Here is a 26,661-nt window from a genome sequence, read left to right as displayed (position 1 = left end):
TCCCACCTCATTGTCACGTGTTGTCATTGTTGGAGAATCTTTTTAACAGGAACACGCAGAGATGGCTCCCAGAAAAGCTCAAAGAAAGGGGGTAAAGCGTGTCAGAAAGGTTTTTGCCATGCAGAAGAATGAGGAGAAGATGCAGCAAGAGAGACGGGTGGAGAGGCAACAGGAGATGCCAGAGATAACACTGCCTGTGGGCTCCTTGGAGCAGGGAGAGGGTGAGCAAGGTGGATTTCAGATTACCTCCCCAGTAGCCGTTGTAGGAATAGCCTCTACAGACGCTTATGTAAAGGGAAGATGGCAGAAGGTAATGCCATATAACTTCTCCAGGGAACAAGAGGGGGAACTTGTAGAATGGTACCAATTTAACAAGATTCTCTACGATAAATCCAGAGAGGATTATACAAACAGGGAAAGAAAACGGAACCTGCTGGAGACGAAGGCTGCGGGGTATCCCGGGTGCTCATGTGAGTATATATAACGATATATCAGTTCATCAACAGGAGAACCATTTAATGTTATCCAAGATTTAAAAACATACAATGCTATAGATGTAAAAGTGCTGTTTTTGCAGTTAACTTAAACTGCTCTTATAAGTCTGTCTGTGCCCTGCAGCTGCAAAGTAAAAAAGTCGCAGACAGCTTTTACACCCTCTGTGTTTGAGGTTGGAATCATGTCTCTAAGAGCCATAAAATAAATTATGACATCATTTGTGCCACGTGATGATTTAATTGCACTTGACAGTTTACAATGCTCATTCAAGATTTAACGGGAAAGCTCGGGAGACGGACAAGTCACTCGCACAAATAACAGAAATGCCGAGTACCGTGGGAACTCTTTGTCTCTCCCCCCCCCGTTATATCGTATGATATCGTGCTAGACCACGACCACTTCTCTCTGGTCACATCTTGCGTCAAGTCGCCCCGTGAAAAAGCCCCATTACTGTGTACCTAATGTGGTAGAAACTTCAAGATCCAGATTAATTGCAGATCCCATTACTGGTTATGAATTTGCCTTTTCATGCCCCAGTGGTTAGTTGGTCTTATCTTTTTGGTTCTTTTTTTGCTGCTTCCCACTTGCTCCTCAGTATTTGGCACATTTCTTTTTAATGGGTATATTAGTTGCATAGTTGTAATTATCATCTACTGGTTAGAGTTGTACCCCGTATGAAAGAGGATGGTGTTATTGGAGGTTAATTATCCCAAGTCTACGATATTCTTGCCTGAGTTTCTCTAGCAATATATTATGCCAAACCATCTTTAATTGTTAAATCAATGCATCTTTTGATCACAAATGGAATATATACTGAATGCCCCGAGTTGAAGTTCCGACTGCATTTGGCACTTGGAAGCTGGCCATGCCTTTGGCATTCAGTCAAATACGAAAAGTAAGTGTACGTTTATCATGTGCACTGGATAAGAACCAGAACAATTACATTCTCACTTGTGCTTAACAGACACACTAGACGCAGCAACAACTTAATAATTTATCAGTTACTTTAAGTTAACTAGACCACGATATTTCGAAGAGCGACCGTAGCAGTGCAAAGTCCGTTAAGGTTTGGTGCTGAAGTATGGATGTGCAGGTTGGTTCAAGAACCTGATAGTTGATGGGAGGAAGCGGTTCTTGAACCCGGAAGTAACTCGGGCTCCCGTTCCACCTTCCCGATGGTAGGAACAAAAAATAGAACGTGGCTCGGATGGTGTGGGTCTTTGAAGCACCGCTTCCTATAGATCCCTTTGGTGGGAAGGTCAGTACGTATGATGGACCAGCAATGTCCATCACATTCTGTAGCCTCCTTTGTTTTTGAGTGTTTGCATTTCCAAACTAGGCCATGATGCCACCAGTTGGACTGCTCTCACAGTGAGACTGGAGTTGTGTATATGCCAGACTGGATATGGACCATGGATTTATTTACCTGAAGAATATCAGTGAACCAGATGGTTGTTTATTACAATCACCTACTGCATACCAGACTGTCCATTAACATTTAACTGCACAGGTCCCAGGCAATGATCATGTTTAAGGCAGACATGCTGGAGTAACTCAGTGGGACTGGCTGCATCTCTGGGGAGAAGGAATGGGTGACGTTTTGGGTCGAGACCCTTTTTCAGACTGGATCATGTTTAGGTGTTACACTACTTAGTAGTAAGTAGAGCTATGTGCAAGCAATCAAAGTTCCTGGGTGTTAATTCAGAGACGCGAGTTTTAATCTCACTTTGGTGGTAGTTGAGGAATTAAATTCAATGAATTAAATAAAAAAGGAAAGAATGTCAGTCTGAGTAATAATAACACGATCTTGGCATATTTATGGAAATACTCATCTCATTTGGGTAGAAAATCTGTTATCCACACCTGGTTGATGCAACTTATAATTGACTCTTCAGTTGAGCACAATTGAAGATGGATAACTCATGCCTGCATTGTAAGTGATGTATGCACCTGTGACCTTCAACGGCATTATCATTGATGAGGCCTTTGTTCGGAAATTTAATTGGACTAACCAAAGCTGTACTGTTGTTACAAGAGCAGGTCAAAGGCTGGATATCTTGCCGCAAATGACTTGTCTCCTGATGCAGCTAAACCTTTGCATCATTTTCAAGGCACAAATTTCAAATGTGATGTTATACATGCCATTTGGCAAGTTCAACAGTTTCCAGAGCAAAGCTATCTGCTGATTGCTACCTTGTCCATTGCTGTTGCAATTTACTGGCTGCAGGAAATGCCATCTGCAAAGGGCATTTCAATAACCCACCTGGGCCACATTGATGGTACCTCCCAAGCTGGTGACCCCTATCATCCAAGAGACTGAGGAAAGCAGGTACAAAAGAATACTGTGGCCTGTAGGTTCTGCTCCAGGTCTGGATGGTATTTACATGGAATACCATATAGGGTATAATTATCAAAAAGAATTCAATGGCTCTGATGCATTGCCACCTGAATGACATTGGGTATGGGCAATAAATGCAGATTTAACAAGTGACAGTATAAATGAGATATTAACGGGGCTTGTTCGTTCCAGCGGACACTAACTTGACAGCCAGGCCCCTTAACTACTTAAAAACTAATCAAATTATGGTCAGCAGTCCCAAAGTGTTCCGGCACTGGCACATCATTCACTAGTCCTACCTTGTTCTCTAAGAGCAGACCCAGTGTGGTGCCTTTTCCAGTAAGGCCCTCTAAATATAGATTAAAGAAGCTTTCTTGGACACGTTTAACAAATTCTACCCTGTACAAGCCCTTTTATACGACGGGACACCAATATAAAGGAAGTTGAAATCTCCCATTAATACTATCTTATTATTTTGCAAGCTAACTGCAGTCTCCCAACACACTGCTCCTCTCATTCATGCTGACTATTGGGAGGACTATACTACAGTTCCATCACAGGGATCATTCCCTTCCTGTTTTTGTTCCATCCATGTAACCTCACTGGATAATATTCCAAGAACATCCTCTCAGCACTGTAGATGTATGCTTCCTGCTCAAAAAATAAATCTCCCTCTCTTTTTTGCATACCTGTAGCATATATACCCTGAAACATTGAACTGCCAGTTCTGCACTACTCTTGGTCATGTTTCTATTATGGCTATAATACAGTGTCCTCCATAATGTTTGGGACAAAGACCCATCATTTATTTATTTGCCTCTGTACTCCACAATTTGAGATTTCTAATGTAATCTAAAATCGCATGTGGTTAAAGTGCACATTGTCAGATTTTATTAAAGGGTATTTTTATACATTTTGGTTTCACCATGTAGAAATTACAGCAGTGTTTATACATAGTCAGTGTTTATACATAGTCAGGCAGATAGGATACGTCTATACATTTCAGGGCACCATAATGTTTGGGACACAGCAATGTCATGTAAATGAAAGTAGTTATGTTTAGTATTTTGTTGAATATCCTTTGCATGCAATGACTGCTTGAAGTCTGCGATTTATGGACATCACCAGTTGCTGGGTATCTTCTCTGGTGATGCTCTGCCAGGTCTGTATTGCAGCCACCTTTAGTTTATGCTTGTTTTGGGGGCTAGTCCCCTTCAGTTTTCTCTTCAACATATAAAAGGCATGCTCAATTGGGTTCAGATCGGGTGATTGACTTGGCCACTCAAGAATTTACAATTTTTTAGTTTTGAAAAACTCCTTTGTTGTTTTAGCAGTATGTTTGGGATCATTGTCTTGCTGTAGAATGACCGTCGGCCAATGAGTTTTGAGGCATTTGTTTGAACTTGGGCAGATAGGATACGTCTATACACTTCAGAATTCATTATGCTACTACCATCAGCAGTTGTATCATCAATGAAGATAAGTGAGCCAGTACCTTCAGCAGCCATACATGCCCAGGCCATAACTCCCCCAACACTGTGTTTCACAGATGAGATGGTATGCTGTGGCTCTTGGGCAGTTCCTTCTCTCCTCCATACTTTGCTCTTGCCATCACTCTGATATGTTAATTTTCGTCTCATCTGTCCACAAGACTTTTTTTTCCAGAATTGTGGTTGGTTGCTCTTTTAAATACTTCTTGGTAACCTGGCCATCCTATTTTAGCGGCTAACCAATGGTTTGCATCTTGCAGTGTAGCCTCTGTATTTCCGTTTATGAAGTCTTCTGCAGATAGTGGTCATTGACAAATCCACACCTGAAGAGTGTTTCCGATCTGTCGGACAGGTGTTTGGGGATTTTTCTTTATAATAGAGGGATAGATAATTCTGTTACCAGCTGTGGAGGTCTTCCTTGACCTGCCAGTCCCTTTGCAATTAGTAAGCTCACCAGTGCTCCATTTCCTTTTAATGATGTTCCAAACAGTTGATTTTGGTAAGCCTAATGTTTGGCTGATGTCTCTAATAGTTTTATTCGTGGTTTCCAGTCTCATAATGGCTTCTTTGATTTTCATTGGCACAACTTTGGTCCTCAAGTTGATAAACAGCAATAAAAGTTTCCAACGGTGATGGAAAGACTGGAGCAAAGACTAGGTGCTGAGAGCTCTCTTATACCTGCATTAAGGAGGGAATTAAACACACCGTAGCAATTACAAACACCTGTGAAACCAAACATTATGGTGCCCTGAAATGAGGGGACTATATATAAACACAGCTGTAATTTCCACATTGTGAAACCAAAATGTATAAAAAATACCCTTTAATAAAATCTGATTTTTTTTTTTCTATTACAAATCTCAAATTATGGGGTACAGAGGCAAATAAATAAATGACGGGTCTTTGTCCCAAACATTATGAAGGGTACTGTATCTCAGTCCCCCATGCCAATCACACCCTGAGTTTGTTTGCCTTGCCTGCTAAGTCTGTAGCATTAAAATGTACACTGTTTAAACCATTGTTCTTTCCTCTCTCTTTGCCGTGCACCTGTTTGCCTTGTCTTGCAAAGTTTGCCCCCAACTTCTCATCTGCCTCATTTTTACTTTGGGCCTCTTCTCCTTTGTTAATCTAGTTAATCCTGATTTAACACTTTGGCGTAGCACTAGCAAATTGCCCTCTTCGAAATCTTTTAAGTATCAGTCACATTTTATAACTGAGCTTCTAATAAATTTTTGATGTGTGTGGATATGATAACATTTCAGATGCAGATTAGCATAATGGGTTAGCTGGCTAGTGAGTGTCATGTGTGCTGCCCTGTGCTGGATTGCTCCATGTTTCATTTCATCTTCCCAGAGTAAAGTTTGAGGCATTCACACTTTACCCTTCCAAACTCCAGCATTTCTTCAAATATTACAGCCCAGCCTTAGTTGAAAATAGATAGTAAATGGATAATAAAATTGAATGCTTACTTGAATTTGTGAGTCCTTTGTGGATTTGTGAGCAGAAAAGAGTCCTTATTATATCACTGTCAATGCCTCCACAATCTCTAAAGCCACCTCTTTCAGAACCCTAGGGTGCAGTCCATCTCGTCCAGGTGACTTATCTGCCTTCAGCCCTTTCAGCTTCCCAAGCATCTTCTCCCTAGTAATAACCACTCCACTAACCTTCAACCCCTGACTCTCTTGAATTTCAGGCACATTGCTGGCGATACTCCACTGTGAAGACATACAAAAAAGTTATTCAACTCATCGGCCATTTCTTAATCCCCATTATAATTTCTCCTGCATTATTCTCCAGTGGCCCAACTTCCACTCTTGCCTCTTTCTTACTCTTTATATAACTTAAGAAACTCTTGCTATTATTGGCTAGCTTACCTTCGTATTTCATCTTTTCTCCCCGTATTGCCTTTTTAGTTACCTTCTGTTCTTTTAAGCTTCGCAATCCTCTGGCTCCCAACCAATCTTTGCTACGTTATACGACTTCTCTTTAAATTTTATATACTGTCCTTGACTTGTTAGTCACGGTTGCCTCTTTCTCCCCTAGAATCTTTCTTCCTCTTTGGAATGAAAAGATCCTGCATCTTCCGGATTATTCCCAGAAATTCCTGCCATTACTATTCCACCATCACCCCTGCTAGGGTCCCTTTCCAGTCAACTTTGGCCATCTCCTCCCTCATCTGTAGTCCCCTTTGCTCGGCTGCAATACCGACACATCTCCCTCGCAATTTGCAAGATTAAATCATCGTGTTGTGGTCACTACCTCCTAATGGTTCCTTTACTATGAGTTCCCTGATCAAATCCAGTTCATTACATAACACTAAATCCAGAATTGCCTTTTCCCTGGTAGGCTCCTCTACAAATTCCCTTTCTTGGGGTCCAGTACCAACCGGATTTTCCCTGTCTACCTGCATATTGAAATCTGTATATAACTTGCATTCCAGGTACACAGTTCCTTGAAAGTGGCAGCACAGATAGATTTGGTGATCAAGAAGGATTTTGGTACATTGCCTTTCATCAGTCAGAGTATTGAGTATGAAGGTTGGTATGTTAGGTTACAGTTGTACATGTTGGTGAGGCAACAGTTCAGTTTTGGTCATCCTGCTATCGGAAGGATGTTGTTGAACTGAAAATAGTCCAGAGAAGATTTACAACGGTGTTGCCAGGATTCTAGGACCTGATCTACAGGTGGAGGTCGGACCGGCTAGGACTTTATTTCTTGGAGTGCAAGGAGACTGAAATATGATCTTGCAGAGGTGGATAAAATCATTAGGGGAATAGATAGTGCGAATGCAGTGTTTTTTAATCAGAGTAGGGGAATCAAGAACCATATATTTAAGGTGAGAGGGGAAATATTTAATAGGGAGGACCATTTTTTACCACACTGTTGGGCATGGAATGAGGTGCCAGAGGAGATAGTTGAGGCAGGTACTATAACATTTTAAAGATGCTTGGACAGGTACATAGATAGGAAAGGTTTAAAGGCAAATAGGTCAAATGCAGGCCTATATTTTTTTATAAAGATTGTGGTTGTTAAATATTTAAAGGCTCGAAACCACCAGGTTCTTATCCGGTGCAGTGCTAACCACAACCCTCCATCAGCACTAAACCACTACTGTTGCTCTGTTTTGGGGTTTTAGTACTATTTAGTAAATTTACTAAGTATAACTGATAGTTTATTGTATATTTATTTTGTTTTATTGCAGCAGCTTTACGGGCACTTTAAACTCTTAAGAATTTCATTGTTCATGTTCATATCTGATGCATGCGGCACATTCTTGAAATCTTTGAAGAGCCGAGTTCCTACGATGCAGCATTTATCCCCTATTAAGAAGCATATTTTGACAAACACCAATCATGATTATCATAGTCAATACAAATAATTTCTACACTAATGGTCATATTTGCTGTGAAGAATTTGAAGAGCTTCAGGTTGTGAAATGTGCTGCAGATTTTTCAGTTCTTATGTATGACTTAGCCCTTTCAAATTGGGTCACGTGGTTGTGTTCATTTGCAGTGACTGAGCTATACTCATTCTGAAATGAAACTTGCGCAATGGTTTTGTGATCCAAGTATATCCTTATGACTATCGGGAAATGTTTTATTGAGTACATTTGCTGATAAGATGTTAAATGAAGTATTCTCTTTGTCACTTTTACTATTGAAGTCTAAAGATCCAAGGATTCATTGAAGAATTTGAGCATATTATTTTGGGTGTGTGTTCAATGCAATGCAGAGAAATTGTTGCAATGTTGTAATTGGCATTACACTGTATTAGATATGGAAGCATCGTTCAGTCTTAAGGAAAATAAAATGATCCTTGTGTTTTCTTCATAATGGAAAGAATTTAATCGTTTGTGAAGAGTTTTAGAATACATTGAATATTGATTAACGGATCAAATTGAGATCTGTTCCTATTGCTCCTTTAAACATTTTAATAAAAGTTTTGGTCAACTAAACATACTACTTCAAGTAAGGAGTAAAAAAATTAGTGGTTTAGGATCTGATAGCCACTGACATTAAATTTAGTTTACTAAAGACTAAATGGATGGCTGGTACAGAAGTTGAAGTGTAGAGTGCTGTCTAAAGTCGGGTTGTGATATTTTGAACCAGAGTAGACAAACTGTTTTAAGACATCTATTGACCTTGTCTTGCTATGTAAGAATAGAATAATTTTTACACTTTATTTAAGAAGCTAAATCTGAGCAACAGAGAGTGACTGACTTCAGCCCATGAAGGCCCTATTCAAGATGTATCGTAGAGGTTAACCAGCCTTAATTCAAACAGCTGTTGGTTGATTACAGATGAAGTAACTTATGACTAATGATATCAGAATGCATCGTAAAATACTCGGGTAGCAAGTTTGAAATGCATAGTCTGAAGGGTGTTGTTAAGAGGCACAAGAAATCATTACAGTGCAGAAATAATTGTAAAGGCCATTGTTCAAATTTTCCTTCTTTAGGCTTTCATTCATGTTGGAGCATGTGATGAATTTGAGATAGCTTGTGATGCTCCAGGCTTGCTTATCACGGTGAATTGAGACACAATTGGAAACCCTTTAAGTCCTATATGCTACCTTATTTTCAAAGGGGTAAACATAATACATGTAAAAAGGATTATTTCTCTGAATATTATGTAACATTTTAGAATTGTCCATTTTCCTATGCTTCTTTGCTGAATAACTGCATGTTTTTAAATATAGTTTCCTATCAAACCCATTATTCATTTTTGTCTCCGAATTCATTGCCTAGAATTTAACTATCCATTGGAAAATCCCTCTGACAGTATTCAGACATTGCTATAACTCTTATCAAAAATGGCCCCTCAGTGCAGTCTTAATCATTGATAGAGGCTTCTCTACTCAATGCCTTGCATTTTTCTAACCTTTGCAACCATGCTTCACTCTGCAGCTACTGTGGGCAGAAAATGCCTTTCTCCCATCGCTTTCTCTCTTCCAACAGTGCAGTCACTGTGGTGCTTCTGCCGCTTCCAGTTTGCTCATTGCTTGCAATTTTATTTTTGAAAATATGTTGTTACTGCTGGTAGTGTAAGCATTTATCCATCTAAATTTACTTGTGAACTGGGGAAGCAGTTGTCAGTCAATCACAATGATGCGTCTGACATCACATATAAGCCAGGTGGAATAAGGTTGGGGTTTAGCTTTTTGTACACAGTGAAACATGGTTTTTATGACAATGCAATAAATAATTACTGTTGATGTTTTTAAACATAATCCGATGCCGCACAGCATGGAAACGGGTTATTCGGCCGTCTGATTTTGCATCAGCCATCAAGTAGCCCATTTACAATAATATTTCTGACACTGGCAACAACTCTTCCATATTCAACCACTCTTGGAGCAGTTCACAGTAGTTAATTGAACTATGTATCGTCCATGGGATGATGGAAGAAACCAAAGAAATCCCCTGCATTCATGGGGAAATGTGTGAACTCCACAGTTTGCACTGGAGATCAATGTGGAGTTCATGCTGCGAGTCAGCAGTATTGCTATTTGTGCCACTCTCATCGCTCTGCTTGCCCCTACCTTTTGTGGAAGAGAATCCCAAAGATTTACAACTCTCAAAAGAGAAAATTGCACCTCATTCCGGACTTAAGTGGACATGTAAATAGTGGCCATTTGTTTTTAACTCTCCCACAAAATAATCACTTATTCCATATCCTGTCATGGTCCCTCCATGTTTTTAAATGTCAATCTAGCACTACCTCAGTGTTCTGAACTAAGGTTGATGCACGTTTATCCTTCAGTAGACAACTCTGGATTTCTGATGCCACTCCATTGAATATCGTTTGAACTGTTTCGAACACTTTACCATCTATCCTTAAATTTTAAGATTATATTGTACACAGTTCTCCAGATGTTGTATCATCAGTACTCTATTTAACTGAAGCAAAAGCACCATTATTTTGCATTCAGTTCCATTAGCAATAAGCAACAGTATTGTTAGGTTTCTTCGTTCCCGCCAACAAGTCACTTGTACATCATGCACTTAAGATGCCCGGATTCATTTATTTATCACAACTTAGTGATGAGTTACCATATAGATAATTTTATTGCCCATTATTGTTCTGGAGCCCAATTAAAATGGACAATTTCAAATTTCCACAAATTCTTCTCTGCTTGGTGCTTTTTTTTTTCTTAGTCGCTTGGTCGGTTATTCAATGTGAAAATGACATTTCGCCCCACCGCATCCATGACTATCTTTTTGCCCACGGACACTAATCCCCTTTGTCCGCATTAGAATTATCATTCTATGCCTTGTACATTTAAGTCTGTATAAAAGCCTCTTATGGGTAGAAAATATATCTAATTCCACCACCTCATCTGACGTCGTTCCAGGTGTCAAGCACTGTTTTTAAAAAACCTTACCCCTCAGATCCCTTTTAAAATTCCATTGCACATCTAACTGTGTGCTGGATGACCTTGACCTTCCTGATTGCTGCACGTCTGGCTCTTGAGCATCCTAATTTTAATTATGTTACAATGCAGCTATGCCTTTTTAATAAACTCTTACTCTATTCATGGCCATGCTTCTTGGCTGATTGCCAAACTTTTTTTTTTTTCAAATGAAGTTCCTTGTTTTGTTTTAATGTATTAAAAAACCCTCCATGAATCCAGAAGAAGACTCGTGATGCTGGAGTAATTCAGGTAGCATCTCTGAAAAACATGGATAGCTGATTTGTTTGGTCGGGACCCTTCTTCAGACACCTATGCATGTTCTCCAAACAGCTTTTTTTTTTTAAACCAGATCTGCAGTTCCTTGTTTCTACATAAATTCAGTATTCAGTATTTCTTTAATATCATTTTCACTGAGTACTTGCATACACAGAGGAAACGAAAAAACTTTGCTTGATTAGTTTCCATTCAGTGTAGTTAGTAAAAAAGGATTAATACATCGAGCTTTAAAAACAAATTAAAATTACCATGTCTAAAAACGGAAAGTAGGCCTAAAATTTATATTAGAATAAAAACAGACATTCCGACCGACAGTGGCTTTACTTTGACAGGTGCCTAGCTGTCAAAGTATGGATGAGGTTGAATGTGTTGGTGAACGATATTTGGGGAGGGGACACAGTCCGTTAATCAGTCTTATTGCCTGTGGGAAGAAGCTGTGGAGCATCCTGCTGGTTTTGCAGCTGATGCTCCTGTACCACTTCCCAGATGGCAGAATGGAGAAGATGTGGTGTGATGGGTGATAGGGGTCCTTGATGATGGAGATGGCTATACTGATGCTCCGCTTCTTGTAGATCTCCAACAGGAAAGGGAGTGGGTCACCAATGATCCTGCTGGCTGTCTTCACTATCCTGTTGAGTTGATATTGTTCGTAAGCCTTGCAGCTCCCAAACCAGGAAGTGATGCCGTAGGTCATTATGCTTTCGATGGTGCCCCTGTAGAAGGTCCTTAGTTGAGCAGTAGGGAGACCTGCTTTCCTTAGTCTCCGGAGAGGGTGGAGAAGACTTGTTTGACTTATGGTAAGAGTGAATGGAAAGGCAGAGAGCAGTGAAGTTGTTGCATTTTATATGTTGACCACTTCATCCTAACACCACACACTGAGCCTGGAACAGCTTCCAGACATTAAAACCCCAAACTTCAAATATGACCAAGCTAATGATCGGTATGGCATCACTTCTACTTAACTGTCTATACCCATACTTAAGTCTGTGCAGAACATTATCTCATACCATTGTCATTCTGCCCAATATGGACACAACCTCTGTGAGCTCTACCTCCCATTTCAGAACGTTCTGCATCTGTTTTGAGGCATTCCTGTCCCTGACATGAGCAAATCACCACATCATCCTGGAGTCTTGCTTGCAGCTATTGAAAAATTCCCCTGACTCTTGAGCCCCCTATTTTTTGTGTTTGTTTGGACTCTGTCCTTCCCTGCTGTAGAACAGATCTTGTTGTGGTGCCATCAATTTGGTTCTGCTGTCTCCTGACAGGCTATCTTTCCCTCCCAATAGTATAATGCGCAGTATAGTAGTTAAAGAGCGGAATAGCCATCGGGTACTCCTGTACTGTCTGCCTCTACTGGCAGTCACCCACCTTTGATTTGGCGAAACCTTTGGTGTGCCCAATTCCGGAAGCTCCAATCTATAACACTTTCTGCCCCCTGTATACTCCTCGGCACATTACGGCTGCTTCAACCAATCCATGTGATCAGAAAAGAGCCTCAGTTGGCATGGCTGCAAATGTAGTCATCAGAGACACTTGGCATCTCCCTGCTCTTCCACATTTGACAGGAGGAACATCCCACTGCACTGACTATCATTTTTAACCCTCAAGTTACTGATGTGTTGAAGTAAAAAAAACTTTGTCACCATTTGGTTTCCTCCTCAAAGCCTCCCTCGTCAAAGTATTTGTAATTAGATCAAGCTCAGCTCTTTGATCACAAAAATAAACTTTGGTAAAGGTTTAAAATGGCCCAATTGCGCCTGCCTCATTTTATCTGCTGAACTCTTTATTGCATTTGCTCAAACCTGGTCCATGGTTCTATTAGCCGCAGACTTGATGATTTTCATTAATTTGATGTTTGACTTTGTTCTGCCCTCAAATTTGAGGTTATTCAAAGCACCTTGCCTGCATAATTACCTTATATTGGATGCTCTTCATCTTGCCTCTGTGCTTGCTGATTGCTCATCCAGCAATCAGTTAAGCTGTACCTGAATTTACAATAGTTGTTATTAAAACCCTCCATAATATTGCCTACCTTCCTTGCAATCTATTTTTACACCTCCAAGTAAGTAACTTGTGATATTATACAAGGCACTTGCTTGTCTCCTTTTTGTTTAATTGCTTCATAATTATTGGTTGCCTTCAATTGCTGCAGCTAAGAAATGCTGAAATTCTTTGCATAAATCCCTCTTACTGCTTCCTGTGAGATGCTTCTTAAAACATGCCTCTTTTGCCAAGCTTTTGGACGCCTACTGCAATATCTCGTTAGGTGACCCATTCAGTGTTATATTTGCACCTGAGTCGTGTCCCTTGGCGTATTTCACTCCATTAAAAAGTACTGTACAAAAATTAGTTGTTGATTCCTGGTTTGTAAGACAACGCTTGGACATAACCATTTGTTTTTCACTTGCAGGCGGCAGTGCTCAGAATGGCGGTGGGCAATCGAACGGGCTTCTATTGTGAGCCGCTGGAACTGGCTACAAGCTCATGTATCAGATTTAGAGTATCGCATCCGCCAGCAGACAGACATTTACAGGCAAATCCGCGCCAATAAGGTCAGTGCGGAATTGCTGATAGCCAATTATATGTGTGCAGAGAACCTTTGGACACCATGTCCTATCTATGCCTCTCCCAATTTTATGTACTTCTTCATAATCTAAAGATGGCAACTATTAAGATTTTGGCACAACCAGTCCTCAATAGGTAATGGATAATAATTTTATTCGAGTGTGAAATGCAATTTTTAAAAACTTGTTGAATAAAAGTTGGAGTAGCCGCTTCTAGCGAAGGGCAATAATTCTGATATCAGTGAAAGAGACTTGTGCAGCGGTAATATAAGGGAAAAGTCATTAGTACAGGTGCACAACCTTTTATCCGAAGATCCAAATAACGAAAAGCTCTCAGTCCTTGAAGAAAGGTCCTTGAAGACGTTCACCGAGGGCGGCCCGCAGAGGTGACAGCGGAACCTCCGGTCGGTCCTCGAAGAAAGGGGAACTAAATCCCCATTCATAAAAGAGGTGAGGGTATATTGCGCGGGAGGGCTAATAATTGACAATCTGCTGCTGCCTGCCCGCTGAGTTAAAAAGTTCCCACGGTAGACTCACGATACACAGTGTATCGTGAGTCTTGCGTGGGAACGTTTTAACTCAGCGGGCAGGCAGGCAGCAGCAGATTGTCGCTCCCTTCAGTTTCACCCCACCTACACCCCTCTGCTTCCCGGCCATGTGTGTGACCCCTTCCCTCCCCTCTCCAGCTCCCCGCCCATTGCACCGGCGCGGGGGCTTTGCACTGTATTCACGTCGGCGATGCCAGCACTGGAGACGTCAGGACCAACGGGACACCGACCCCCAGGCCCACTGCAAGCACGGAGATCCCAGAGACCCGCAGCCAGCAGCAGCCCAGCCCCGTTCCAACTCCAGAGGAACACGCTTCCCGTAGGGACAGAAGCTGATGGTGTGCAAGGTACGTCTTGTCCTTGGGGTTGCAGATGAGGGGGGCGCAGCTCGGGCTGTGACGTCTCCGGCCACCCCCCTGTACAGGAGCTGAGACTGGGAACCAAAGATCCTAGAGGCTGTACCGCTCTTGCAGGTGAGCAGGAGAGTGGGGTTGTTTGCAGTTGCAGAGGGAGGGGGTAAGGGCGGTACAGTTCACAGTCTCGGCTCCTGTCCAGGGGGGTGGCCGGAGACGTCAGGACCAACGGGACTCCGACTGCAAGCACGGAGATCCCGGAGACTCACAGCAGCAACTCTAGCCCAGCCCCGTTCCAACTCCAGAGGAACCCGGGTTGCGGATGAGGGGGCGCAGCTCGGGCTGTGGGCGAACTGCCACTTGTCGCTGTAGCAGCCCATCGGGGAGTGGGTTCCTGTTGGTCCTGATGTCTCCGGCCACCCCCCTGGACAGGAGCTGAGACTGGGAACTGTACCGCCCTTGCCCCCTCCCTCTGCAACTGCAAACAACCCCACTCTCCTGCTCACCTGCAAGGGCGTTACAGTTCCCAGTCTCAGCTCCTGTACAGGAGGGTGGCCGAAGACGTCAGGACCACCAGAAGCCGCTCCCCGATGGGCCGCTACAGCGACAAGTGGCAGTTCGCCCACAGCCAGAGCTGCGCCCCCTCATCGGGACACCGACCCCCAGGCCCACTGCAAGCACGGAGATCCCAGATCAGCAACTCCAGCCCAGCCCCGCTCCAACTCCAGAGGAACACGCTCCCCGTAGGGGCAGGAGCTGATGGTGTGCAAGGTGCGTCTTGTTCTTGGGGTGGCGCAGCTCGGGCTGTGGGCGAACTGCCACTTGTCGCCGTAGCGGCCCATCGGGCAGCGGATTCCTCTGGAGTTGGAGGGACAGGGAGACACAGCGGCTTTTGAGAATGGTGGGCAATCACTTCCAAAGTTCTGCCCACACAGTCAGTACGCCTCTCCTATACTTGTCTCCCGCACTAAGATTATCTCGCAGAGAATGATCCCAGCCTAACCCTCCCTATTCTCTCCTATTCTGCAAGAAAAAGCTACATTGAAGACTCAAACTCGCGATCGAGTAACTGCCGGGATCGAGGCGCAAATTCGCGACCTTGCAGATATGAGCCGAGCACTCTACCACTGAGCCAGCCGTTAAAATCTACGCTAAAAATCTTCCAATCCGAAAGCCGAAAAATTCAGAATTACGAAAAGTGTCTGGTCCCAAGGCTTTCGAATAAAAGGTTGTGCACCTGTAGCTAGTAAAGAATGGGCTGGTAAATGAAAGCCAATGGAGTTCAGTTAAAAGATAAAATGTTAATTTTAGTTATTGGAAGGAATGAAGAAATGACTAGCTGAGTGTGGTTGGCGTGTTGTATTTAGACTTTAAAAAGGAATTTGAAGCAGTATCACACTATTAAACAACAAAAATAGAGAAAGTGGATTAAAATGATACTACTGTATGTGCCTGAAATTAACTAGGGGATGGCAAGCATTGAACAATTTATTTTCATACGGAGGAAAATGTACTGAAATAATTCCAGAGGCAACCTGTAGGTACACTTTTGACATGCATGGATGGCCATGATTTAGGTTTGCAGGACATTGTGACAACTGCTGATACGGATGTAGACAAGGAGAGGTTTAGTTACTATTTAAAGGAAGAAGATATTAGTAGTTGTCTCTTCGGGCTGAAGTTTGGTTAAATTCCCAGGGTCTGTTGAGTGGTATCGAAGATTTCAATAGGAGGCAAGATAGGAAACTGTTGGGACCCTTGTAGATTTTTAAATCTTCAGTGCCCACAGGTGAAGTGCCAGGTGATTGAAAGGCATCAAACAAATGTAAAACATTATGAAGGGCAGCAGGTATGAGAAAGTTATGGTTGATGTGACAAACATCAGTGATAGGGAAGTTACTGGAAAAATATTTGAAGGACAGGATTATAAAGCAAAGATGGTCGGGATGGTTTAATTTTTTTTAAGAGACCCTTGACAAGTCTCACATGGAAGACGGGTCCAAAAGATCAAAGTTCATAGAAGCCAAGGTAAATTGGCAAAGGCAGCGACCAGTGCTGTGCTGTCAAAATCAGTGCTGAAACTCAATATTTGTTATTTGATAAATTGGATGTGAATGTGGGAGATATGACAAAAATGCCCAGGTTACAGAAGGATGATTACTCTTGATAATGAGGATAGTGTTAGTTAGCATGTGAAATCAATCAGATTGTTAGTAAGGCAAACAAATGTCCAGTGCGTGTCCATCCTGAATGAACTATCTCCTTGTACCATTCAAATTCTGACCACTTTGGCTTTCTTGGTACCAAATATTTATTTGTTTCTGTTTGCGACCCATTTCCGGAAGGATTTCCATCACACGTGAAGTGCTGAATGTAGTGAAGTAATGTGCATGTTTGAATTGATGTGGGCGCATTGGGTATTTTTTAATTTACCATAGAGTCATAGAGTAAATACAGTGTGGAAACAGGCCCTTCAGCCCAACTCGCCCACACTGGCCAAGAATACCTCCTGGCCCATTTTTGCCATTCTGGTTTCCTTTTTTAGTTTACTCCTTAGTTCCCAAAACTCCTCCAGGGATGTACTTGATCCCAGCTGCCTATACCTGTCCCATGCATCCTTTTTGCTTTTGACTAATGTCTCAATTTCCCTTGACAGTCAAGCTTCCTTACATTTGCCTGCTTTGCCCTTCACTCTAACGGGACGAACACATCCTGAGCTTTCTTCAGTACTCTTTTAAAAACATCCCACTTGGCCGATGTTCCTTTCCCCTTCAATAACATGCGAGGCCTTCTCTCATGCCCTCAAATTTGGCCTTGACCCAGTTGAGCATTTTACATGTGGACCCTCTCCGCCCCATGCCATACATCTTAAACCGAATCGAATTGTGGTCACTGGTCCCAAAAGGCTCCTCCATACACACTTCATTAACTTTTCCTTCTCAATTTCCCAATACTAGATCCAGCGTTGCCCGCTCACATGTGGGGCCTCCACATACTACTTAAGAAAACTCTCCTGAACACGTGTGAGGAATTGCATCCCATCTGAACACTTCACACTGTGATTTTCCCAGTCTATATTGGGAAAGTTAAAATCCCCTGCTACAACATCCTTATTTGACCTGCAGCTGTCTGCAATTTCCTGGCACATTTGTTCTTCTAATTCCCATTGACTATTTGGGGGTCTGCAGTACACCCCCAACAAGGTGATCATCCCTTTCTTGTTCCTCAGCTCCACCTATAGCCTCACTAGACGATCCGTCCATAATGTCACCTCTGAACACAGCTGTGACATCCTCCTTAACCAACAATGCACCCCCCCCCCCACCTCTTTTTCCCTGTCTTTCCTAAAGCTCCTGTATCTACTCCAATGAACCTTAATTATCCTGATGATCTAACAGTGAACATTTCATTCAGGGTCACCTTATTTTGCACGCTTCAACAAATTAAAGCTCCATTGTCCTGTATATAACTCGCACCTGGTTCCATTTACGTATGTTCCCCATGAGGAGTGATCTACATTGACTCTTACTCCAGAAACGCTGTAAATTTAAAATGATCGTATTTGATTTACTCAATGGGTAACCAACACTCCTGATAAGACTGGGTGGAATGAAAAGGACAGGGTACAAACAAGGGCCTGAAGAAATATTGAGGAACAAAGCGACCCTGGTAGTCAAGTCTGAAGGTACTGGAGCGAGAGAGGTGTTGAAGGCAGCTTGCAGGATACTATAGAAAGACACCAAAACCTGGAGTAACTGAGCGACAGCATCACTTGAGAAAAGAAATGGGTGAGGTTTTGGGTCGAGACCCTTCTTCAGAGTTATTATATTATTACTTGTTATATTATATTGCAGGATATTATATTGATTGTAGAGGATATTTACTTGGATGTTGCATGGAGGCAGCATTTCAATTAGGAGGAGAGTCTATAGAGGCTGGATTTGCCCTTCTTCGAACAGAGGAGTAGAAATTGTAGGTGCCTAGGTAGAAATTGTTCTTCTTAACAGGTACCTAAAACTTGATTTATGTAAGAGGCAGGAGATTCAGAGAAGATCTGAGGATTGTTTTTCATTTGTAAACAATTGGAACCTGGAAGCCATTGCTCAGGCAGAATCCCTCCCATCATTTAAAAAATATCAAGATGTGCAATTGAATTGCCGTAACATCAAATATAGCTCTTTCTTGTGTTCAGTGCTAAATTTGTGTCTGTAATTTGCATGTTTTCTGTGGTCACATGGATTTCGTATTGCTTTCACTTGCATTTCAAAGACATGCTTGTAGATTAAATTGCTTCTGTAAATTGACCCACTTAAGTAGATGAATTGTCATACCTAGAGAAAGTTGTTGGGAACGTGTGAACAATAAAATGGAATTAGTAAGTGTACGTTTGATGGCCAGCATAGACTCCGGTTGAAGGCCCTGTGCTTCGCGACTCTGACCAGTGCAAGGTTGGAAGATGCTTCGAGAAAAATCAGAGGTGCAAAATCTATTGGCAGATGGTCAGTGAGTTAATGCAAGGAATAAAAATACTTATGCTGGTTGTCATCAATCTACCAGTTGCACATAAAAGCAGTGGTAGGCGTGACCACCACACAGTTTCTTGGCTTAGCCCATGGCACTTTGGTGTGGCTAAAGTGTCTCATCGCAGGCAGCTGTGATGAGGAAACTTCCGTTTCTGAATGACTAACAGCTAGCAAGGCCCAGCTACACAGTGCCAAAGCTGGCGGTGTTAATGACATTCTGAATGTCTTTAACATTCAAAAATTCTCAATAATATTTGTGACCTTTTTTTTAATACATTTTTTAAAATGCTGCTGTGAAACTTCTTTCAAAATTTTGGTTAGCACAATGGAGCAGCTCTTTAAGAAAGACGAACTGTTTGCCCAGCGTCTACTTGGCCAGAGTTTGGCAGCGTTGAAACTACTTCTTTGGCCCAACTTTCTATGTGGGCCAAATGTCTATCTGAGCAAGTTCCATTTACCTGCATTTGGCCCATATCTACACCTTTCCTATCCATCTACCTGAGCAAATGTGTTTTAATTGTTGTAATTGTACCGTCCTCTGCTGCTCGCGCTGGCAGCTCATTCCACCATCTCGCCACTCTCTGCAAATGGTTGTCTCTCGAGTCCCTTTTTAAATCTTTCCCCTCTCACTTTAAGTCTATGCCCTCTCATTTTAGACTTGTCTACCCCTCATTATTTTACATGCCTCTGCAAGTTGAAGCTCAAGGTCAAGGAGGCAAATTATTGATCCAACTACGAAATGGGTCAAACATCCTTAAGCAGTAGAGATAATGGCCGGGTGCTTGACAGTTTGACCTGCTTCTCACAAAGATGTTTTTGTGATCAAAGCTTATAAACTAGTTACATAATACAGGTGCACAACCTTTTATCCGAAGAACCAAATAACGAAAACCTCCGAATAGCGGACATTTTTTCAGTCCTTGAAGAAAGGTCCTTGAAAACGTTCACCGAGGGCGGCCCGCAGAGGTGACAGCGGAACCTCCGGTCGGTCCTCGAAGATAGGGGAACTAAATCCCCATTCATAAAAGAGAAGGTGAGGGTATATCGCGCGGGAGGGTTAATAATTGACAATCTGCTGCTGCCTGCCCGCTGAGTTAAAAAGTTCCCACGGTAGACTCACGATACACAGTGTATCGTGAGTCTTGCGTGGGAACTTTTTAACTCAGCGGGCAGGGAGCAGCAGATTGTCGCTCCCTTCAGTTTCACCCCACCTATACCCCTCTGCTTCCCGGCCATGTGTGTGACCCCTTCCCTCCCCTCTCCAGCTCCCCGCCCATTGCACCGGCGTGGGGGCTTTGCACTGTCTTCACGTCGGCGATGTCAGCATACAATGCCAGTCACCAGAGACGTCAGGACCAACGGGACACCGACCCCCAGGCCCACTGCAAGCACGGAGATCCCAGAGACCCACAGCCAGCAGCAGCCCAGCCCCGTTCCAACTCCAGAGGAAAACTGCAAACTAGCGGGAGACATCAGGACCACCAGAAGCTGCTCCCCGATGGGCCGCTACGGCGACAAGTGGCAGTTCGCCCACAGCCCGAGCTGTGCCCCCTCATCGGGACACCGACCCCCAGGCCCACTGCAAGCACGGAGATCCCAGATCAGCAACTCCAGCCCAGCCCTGCTCCAACTCCAGAGGAACACGCTCCCCGTTGGGGCAGAAGCTGATGGTGTGCAATGTACGTCTTGTTCTTGGGGTCGCGCAGCTCGGGCTGTGGGCGAACTGCCACTTGTCGCCGTAGCGGCCCATCGGAGAGCGGATTCCTCTGGAGTTGGAGGGGGAGGGGGGTATTGTGCTGTTTGATCGCCCCCTGCTATCCCAGGGACAGGGAGACAGGACGTTCACCGAGGGCGGCCCGCAGAGGTGACAGCGGAACCTTCGGTCGGTCCTCGACGAAAGGGGAACTAAATCCCCTTCATAAAAGAGAAGTGGAGGGTATATTGCCCGGGAGGGTATATCGCCTACCTGGAAGAAACCGGACATTTTTTCCAGGATGTCGTCTGCACACCAAAGCTCACGTTTGGCGCCAAACGCACGTCGCCTCTGCTGCACACGGATATAAGAGTGTGAAAATGTCGCCTTAGGCCGCCTAAGGGCATGTAGCCCCGCTAGGGTGTCATGAGTGCGAGAGGTGATTCAATGCTGCGGTCACATTTACAAATTCAGGAATTCATTCAACACACTGCATTTCATACAGACATTTATTCTGCAAGAAAAAACTACATTGAAGACTCAAACTCGCGACCGAGGAACTGCCGGGATCAAGGCGCAAACTCGCGACCATGCTGATATTAGCACTCTACCACCGAGCCAGCCATTAAAATCTACGCAAAAAAATTTCCATTCCGAAGGCCGACAAATTCCGAATTACGAAATGTGTCTGGTCCCAAGGCTGTCGGATAAAAGGTTGTGCACCTATATGTGACTTTATATTTTATCCAAGCATGTTGATGCCAACAAAGGTGGGCATTGGTCCAAGTGTGGGGGCAACTTCAAATTAAACAGATATATAATTGTTTTTCTACAGTCATTTAATGTATGACAAATGGATACAGCAAAGATAAATGAGGTAATCTCGTTTGAATGAAAAACAAATAGGACAGTAATATCTAAATGGTATGATGTTGGATGTGGTGGCTTCTGTAAGCTTTGTATGCATTAATCATTAAAATGTCATGTATGATGCAGAAAAATGAAAGGGCAAACATTAACATTTGCATGTAGAAGACTAGAATACAAAGGATTAGAAGTTTTCATTTAGTCCATGAAGCCCAGTTCAATCTACAGTGCACTGCTCCCCCTGCACTACTACTAACTTCGTACTCCATACACCCTTGTCCCTTGCAAAGTGCAAATTAGCCTTGCCAAAATATCCCAGTGTTTTCATAATAGCAACTAGTATTAAATTGCCTGCACGATGGAGTGATTTGATTGAACTCTATGAAAAGAACTGGTGAACATAATGCACAAAAAATAGGGATGGATTAAGCCCCAGGCTCCTTAAGCGTGGTCTGCCAATAGCTTGATGCCTATCAATGCCAGCCTCAATTCTTCTATGTCAGTTCCCCATGACATTTAATTCCTCTATCTTTGTAAAATATATATATCTATCCATCTTAATATCTAAATGATCGAGTCTCTGCCAACTTTGGGCAGAGATTTCTAGCAATTCATTTCCATTTGAGTAAAAATTGGAATGGACTACGAAATTTATTTTTTGGGAAATTTTTGAGAAGTGGCATAGCATCAAAATGCAGCATCATTGCACAGTCTATTGAGGAATGAAGTAAACTGTGTTTTAGAATAGAATCTTAAAATTGGATTCTTGAAAATGTAGTAAGTACTTGACCAGTTAATTTGAAATCTGAGGTAATAGGTTTTGTTTAACAAAGATAAGAAACACAGGTGTGTGAAGTCGGTCACAAATCAGCCAAAACGTTGTTCGCCTTCTGTGCCTGTATGCATAACCAAAAGTGTTAGTTTTTGTTCACTTTTTCCCTTTTAAGTATGCGATGCAAAGTTTTGAGACCGCATGCAAACTGGTGACAACATTAAACGTCATGCCTTTAGTTCTAATAATTGTACTTCATCAAGTACATGATCTTGAGCAACTAATAATAAAGTGAAATATTCCTCTCAGGGTTCAATTGTGCTTGGAGATGTTCCACCCTCAGAAGACACGAGCCAACTGCCAGTCTCCTGCTCAGGCAGAGCAGAATGTCCATCTCTAATTGATCCCAAAGCACACAGTGCTGGTGGCAATCTTGACATGTCAGTCCATGGACGTTCTTCATTACCCAGAGTTGTGGGTAAACAGGTAGGGTTTCAACGCCCTGACTTTATTACTGCATATTTCTCTGAATGTTCTGCAGAGCATTTTATTTAATGCCTCAAAGGACCTGGAGCCATTGGAATAACATTTGAATAAAAGCTGTATATAATTTTGTTAAGAAATAGAATGCTTCTTCATATCTGCAAGTTAAAATTTGCAGCAGGCAAGTTCTTAATCTGGCTGTTCAGAACTTCAGTGGTGCAGGACTGGCAGATTTTCCCGGTTGTTGGATATTGATATTGTTGGATATTTAAATGATGAACACAACATTTAAATATTTAATCGAACCCTGTGAGTTTCAAGGGAGCAGCAAAAATATCACCATGTGCTGCAAATGATGAACCAATGAGATTACAGAATCATTGGATAGTGCATTATCATTGAAGACTCTTCTGAAATGGTACCCTAGTTGCTGGGTCCAATTGGTCCCATATACATGTGGGTCCAAGTGTTGACCAGAAAGAATTCCAGAGCTGTTATTTACATAGAAGATGCTTCAGCACAGGAACAGGCCCTTCGGCTGACGATGTCTGATACCAAGTTAAATCAATCTCCTCTCCCTGCATGTGATCTATATTCCATTTCCTGTGTGCTCATATGCCTATCTAAAAGCCTCTTAAATACCTCTATTGTATCTGCTTCCTTTCGCCCATCACTCTAGTAAAGAAAATCTCCAGCACATCTCCTTTAAACATCCCCCCCCCCCCCTCACTTTAATGCTGTGCCCTCGGGTCTTTACATTTATACCCTGGGGAAAGGTTTCTAATCCAGGCAGCATTCTGGTAAACCACTTCTCTCCAAAGCTTCCACAACTTTCCATTAATGGGACAACCAGGACTGATGCACCTTCAGGCCTGCTGCCTTGTCAAAGTAATTGTGATTCAGGAACCTTGTGCTTGAACTATGCTAACAAATTTGGACATGCTTTTGAATGTAAACTTAAATCTGTATTTGGTTTAGCATGATTAAAAACAATAAAACATTTCACGTAAGTTCTCAGAAATCTTTATCTCTGTGCAAAAATTGAGGAAATTTAAAAGAAGCAAACAAAGAGAAAAACAGGTATTTTTGGAAAAGCAACAATCAATGCTTTGGCATTATAGAATATTTATATTTGTCAACCAGTGTAATTTATGACTTTCTGAATACGCTTAATGAATTCTGAACAGTACTGGATTCATGGAACTGGTGCAGCAAATATGGATGCATGTGGTACTTTTCAGGTTATTCCCCCGGTTCATCCCAAAGAAAATGTGACATCTTCTGCACCTATCGAATCTGCACCAACTAAACCCTGCTGTCACTCTAGGCCTGTCAATGGAGTTGTCAACAGGTAACGTATTGCTTCAGTATTGACATAAAAATTGTTCCAGGGGACAGTTGTCACCAAGTTGCATGGGACTGGAAAGAATGTGGCAGCTTGAAAAATGTTAGTGGCAGATGCAAACTTTTTATTCATCCTAAATTAAGATTGTAGGCAAAGAGACAAACCCAAAACAGTAATAAAGTGTCTGCATATGTGCCCAGCAGCAATTTGATTTGCTATAAATTAGAACAAAGTTTTTCATTTGTTCTGTCCTCCCTTGAGGGAAAGGTTCACTTTAGTGGCATGTATGTGACTCAAAATACATCTGCCTACTGTCTTGACAAACCTAGGGTAATTACGAAGTCCATATCTAAGGCTTGGGCAATATCCAGACTCGGGCTTATAGGCGGCAGGTAACATTGACGATGCAAAATCTCTAACATTCAGTGACATCGCAGTTACCAGATCCACCACTATCAAACTTCGGAGGGTTACCTTTGACCAGAAACTGGAGAAGCTGCATACAAAATTTGGTGCAAGTGCATGTCCGAGACCAGGAATCCTGCAATGAGTAACTTGCCGTCTAAATTCCCAAAGCATCTTCTAGGTTCAAAACAGGATTGTATTGGATTACTCTCCACTTGTCTGAATGAGTGCAGTTCCAACAACACTCAAGTAGCTTGACACCTTTCAAGATGTAGCAACCCACTTGATAGGCGCCCCATCCACCGCCATTTACTCAGGATACAACTAACACACTGCGTGTCAGTGGTGGCATGCGTGGTTGTGGATTTCGCACCGTTCGTATCATCTACAGCAACACAGCCAAGACTCCTTTGTCAGCACTTTCTAAATCCATGGCCTCCACCAGTTACGACACCAAAAGCTTGGGGAACACCACCAGCAGGAATTTGCCTTCCAATGCACACACCTTCCTGACTTGGAAATAGAGGCACATAACACTGCAGATGCTGGAATCTTGAGCAAAAAAAAGAATGTTGGAGAAACTCAGTGGGTCAGGCATGTCATTACCCCATTTCCCTCCTCAGAGGCTTGCTGACACGTTGACTAAAAAATGATGAAGCGAGAGATTTTCAACTGAGCTGATCGTCCCAAAAGAAGCCATTTCTCATTGGATTAAGATCATTCCCAATTCCTTTTTGTTAATGTTTGGTCAGTTCTCCACTCCTGCACTTTGTGGTTTGCATTCTATGAAAGGAGATATCAGATTATATGGATAAATTGTTTAGAAATGGCAGGCATGATATTCTTCCGATTTAAATCGGAATTCCAATTGGTGTTTTTTTTGTGTCTGATTATTTAACGGCCAATCAACCGCTGTCTCTAAGGGGGTTGCGTCCAATCATTGACCAGCTTCCCTTAAAATCTGCCTCAGCCTATTTCTCCAATCAGCCGCTGTCTCCAAGGGCTTTTCATCCCATCACCGACCAGCTTCTCTTAAAATTCCTGTCCAATCAACAAATCGGTCTCCTGCCGTCCAATCAGCCGCTGTCTCCAAGGGCGGTGCGTCCAATCACATAATGCGCCGATCACTTGGCGGCCAATCAGACACAGTCTCCGAGGGACGTTGCGGCCAATCACCGACCAGCTTCCCTTACCGATACAAATGATTTTGTGGCCAACAAGAATACAAGAGAAAGGAACGTTAGCAGCTCAACTGGCAAGAAAGAAGCACAGGGAAGCCACGTTGAGCAAGTTTATAAACGCAAAGTACCAGGCAAAGGGGCAGTCAAACTAGAGTTTAGGTAATGTTACTTATGTCATAGGTTTATCAATTACTTTTTCTGTGCTGTTAGCACACAGTGTTAGGCGAAGAGACATTTCAGGTAACATTTTTTTGTCAAGCTTTTTTTAGTTGCATGAATTTATTGATTTCCATGACATTTTTATTTTTTGGGGATGTGTTACTGGTTGTGTGTTAGAAAAATTCTAAGCTTCTGTTATGTAAACTACCAGCAGAAAGCTTGGAGCTTGGGAATTACTTTCAATTTATTGAAAATGTCCCCTGCCCATTGCAGTGTTCACAGCTTACTTCCTGACAACAATTCAGCCGACAACTTAGATGCGGAAGAGCGACTAAATAAAAAGCAGAGATTGAATTCATTGCCTGTACCACTCAATACTACCTGCACTGCAGCGCGAGTTCGCCCAGTACTAACTTGTAAAAAACGGAGACTCATCAGACCCAGTACCATGCAGCCACTCAACCAAAAGGTAGGTTCAAAAATACTACTGCAAATGAAATCTGTCACCTGCTTTACTTTAACATTTCAGATTATCATTTAATATTGTTGCTGAGGTGGGGATGTTGAAACAAATGGAAGAATCTGATGAAAGTACATAGCTGGAAGACTTCATATTAGCTAAGTTAAAACAAATTAGCTTGCTGCTGAAGTGGTCCTACAGCTTTAGTCAGACAACAGTCAAACTGCAGGTTCTGGGCATGTCTTATTTCACTGGTAGAATAGACACATCTGTGTCTGTGGCACACTAGTAT

At 42.5% G+C, this 26,661-nt stretch overlaps 1 protein-coding gene across 4 annotated transcripts in view; it reads left to right on the top strand.

Annotated features, from left to right (window-relative positions):
- The window catches only part of LOC129710249 (KAT8 regulatory NSL complex subunit 1-like), a 101,118-nt gene that overhangs the window by 51,223 nt on the left and 23,234 nt on the right, over window positions 1-26,661 (top strand). For all 4 annotated transcript variants that reach the window (XM_055657121.1, XM_055657120.1, XM_055657122.1 and 1 more), the window contains 4 exons: window positions 13,427-13,568; window positions 22,646-22,822; window positions 24,061-24,170; window positions 26,183-26,378. In XM_055657121.1, the coding sequence (XP_055513096.1) occupies window positions 13,427-13,568; window positions 22,646-22,822; window positions 24,061-24,170; window positions 26,183-26,378 (625 nt within the window). The remainder of the gene's footprint in view (window positions 1-13,426; window positions 13,569-22,645; window positions 22,823-24,060; window positions 24,171-26,182; window positions 26,379-26,661) is intronic.

The sequence above is a fragment of the Leucoraja erinacea genome, chromosome 27 (genome assembly GCF_028641065.1).
Source record: "Leucoraja erinacea ecotype New England chromosome 27, Leri_hhj_1, whole genome shotgun sequence".
In the NCBI taxonomy this organism is placed as follows: Eukaryota; Metazoa; Chordata; class Chondrichthyes; order Rajiformes; family Rajidae; genus Leucoraja; species Leucoraja erinaceus.
The sequence above is the reverse complement of the archived record's forward strand: the minus strand, read 5'-3'. Positions and strand labels throughout refer to the sequence as shown.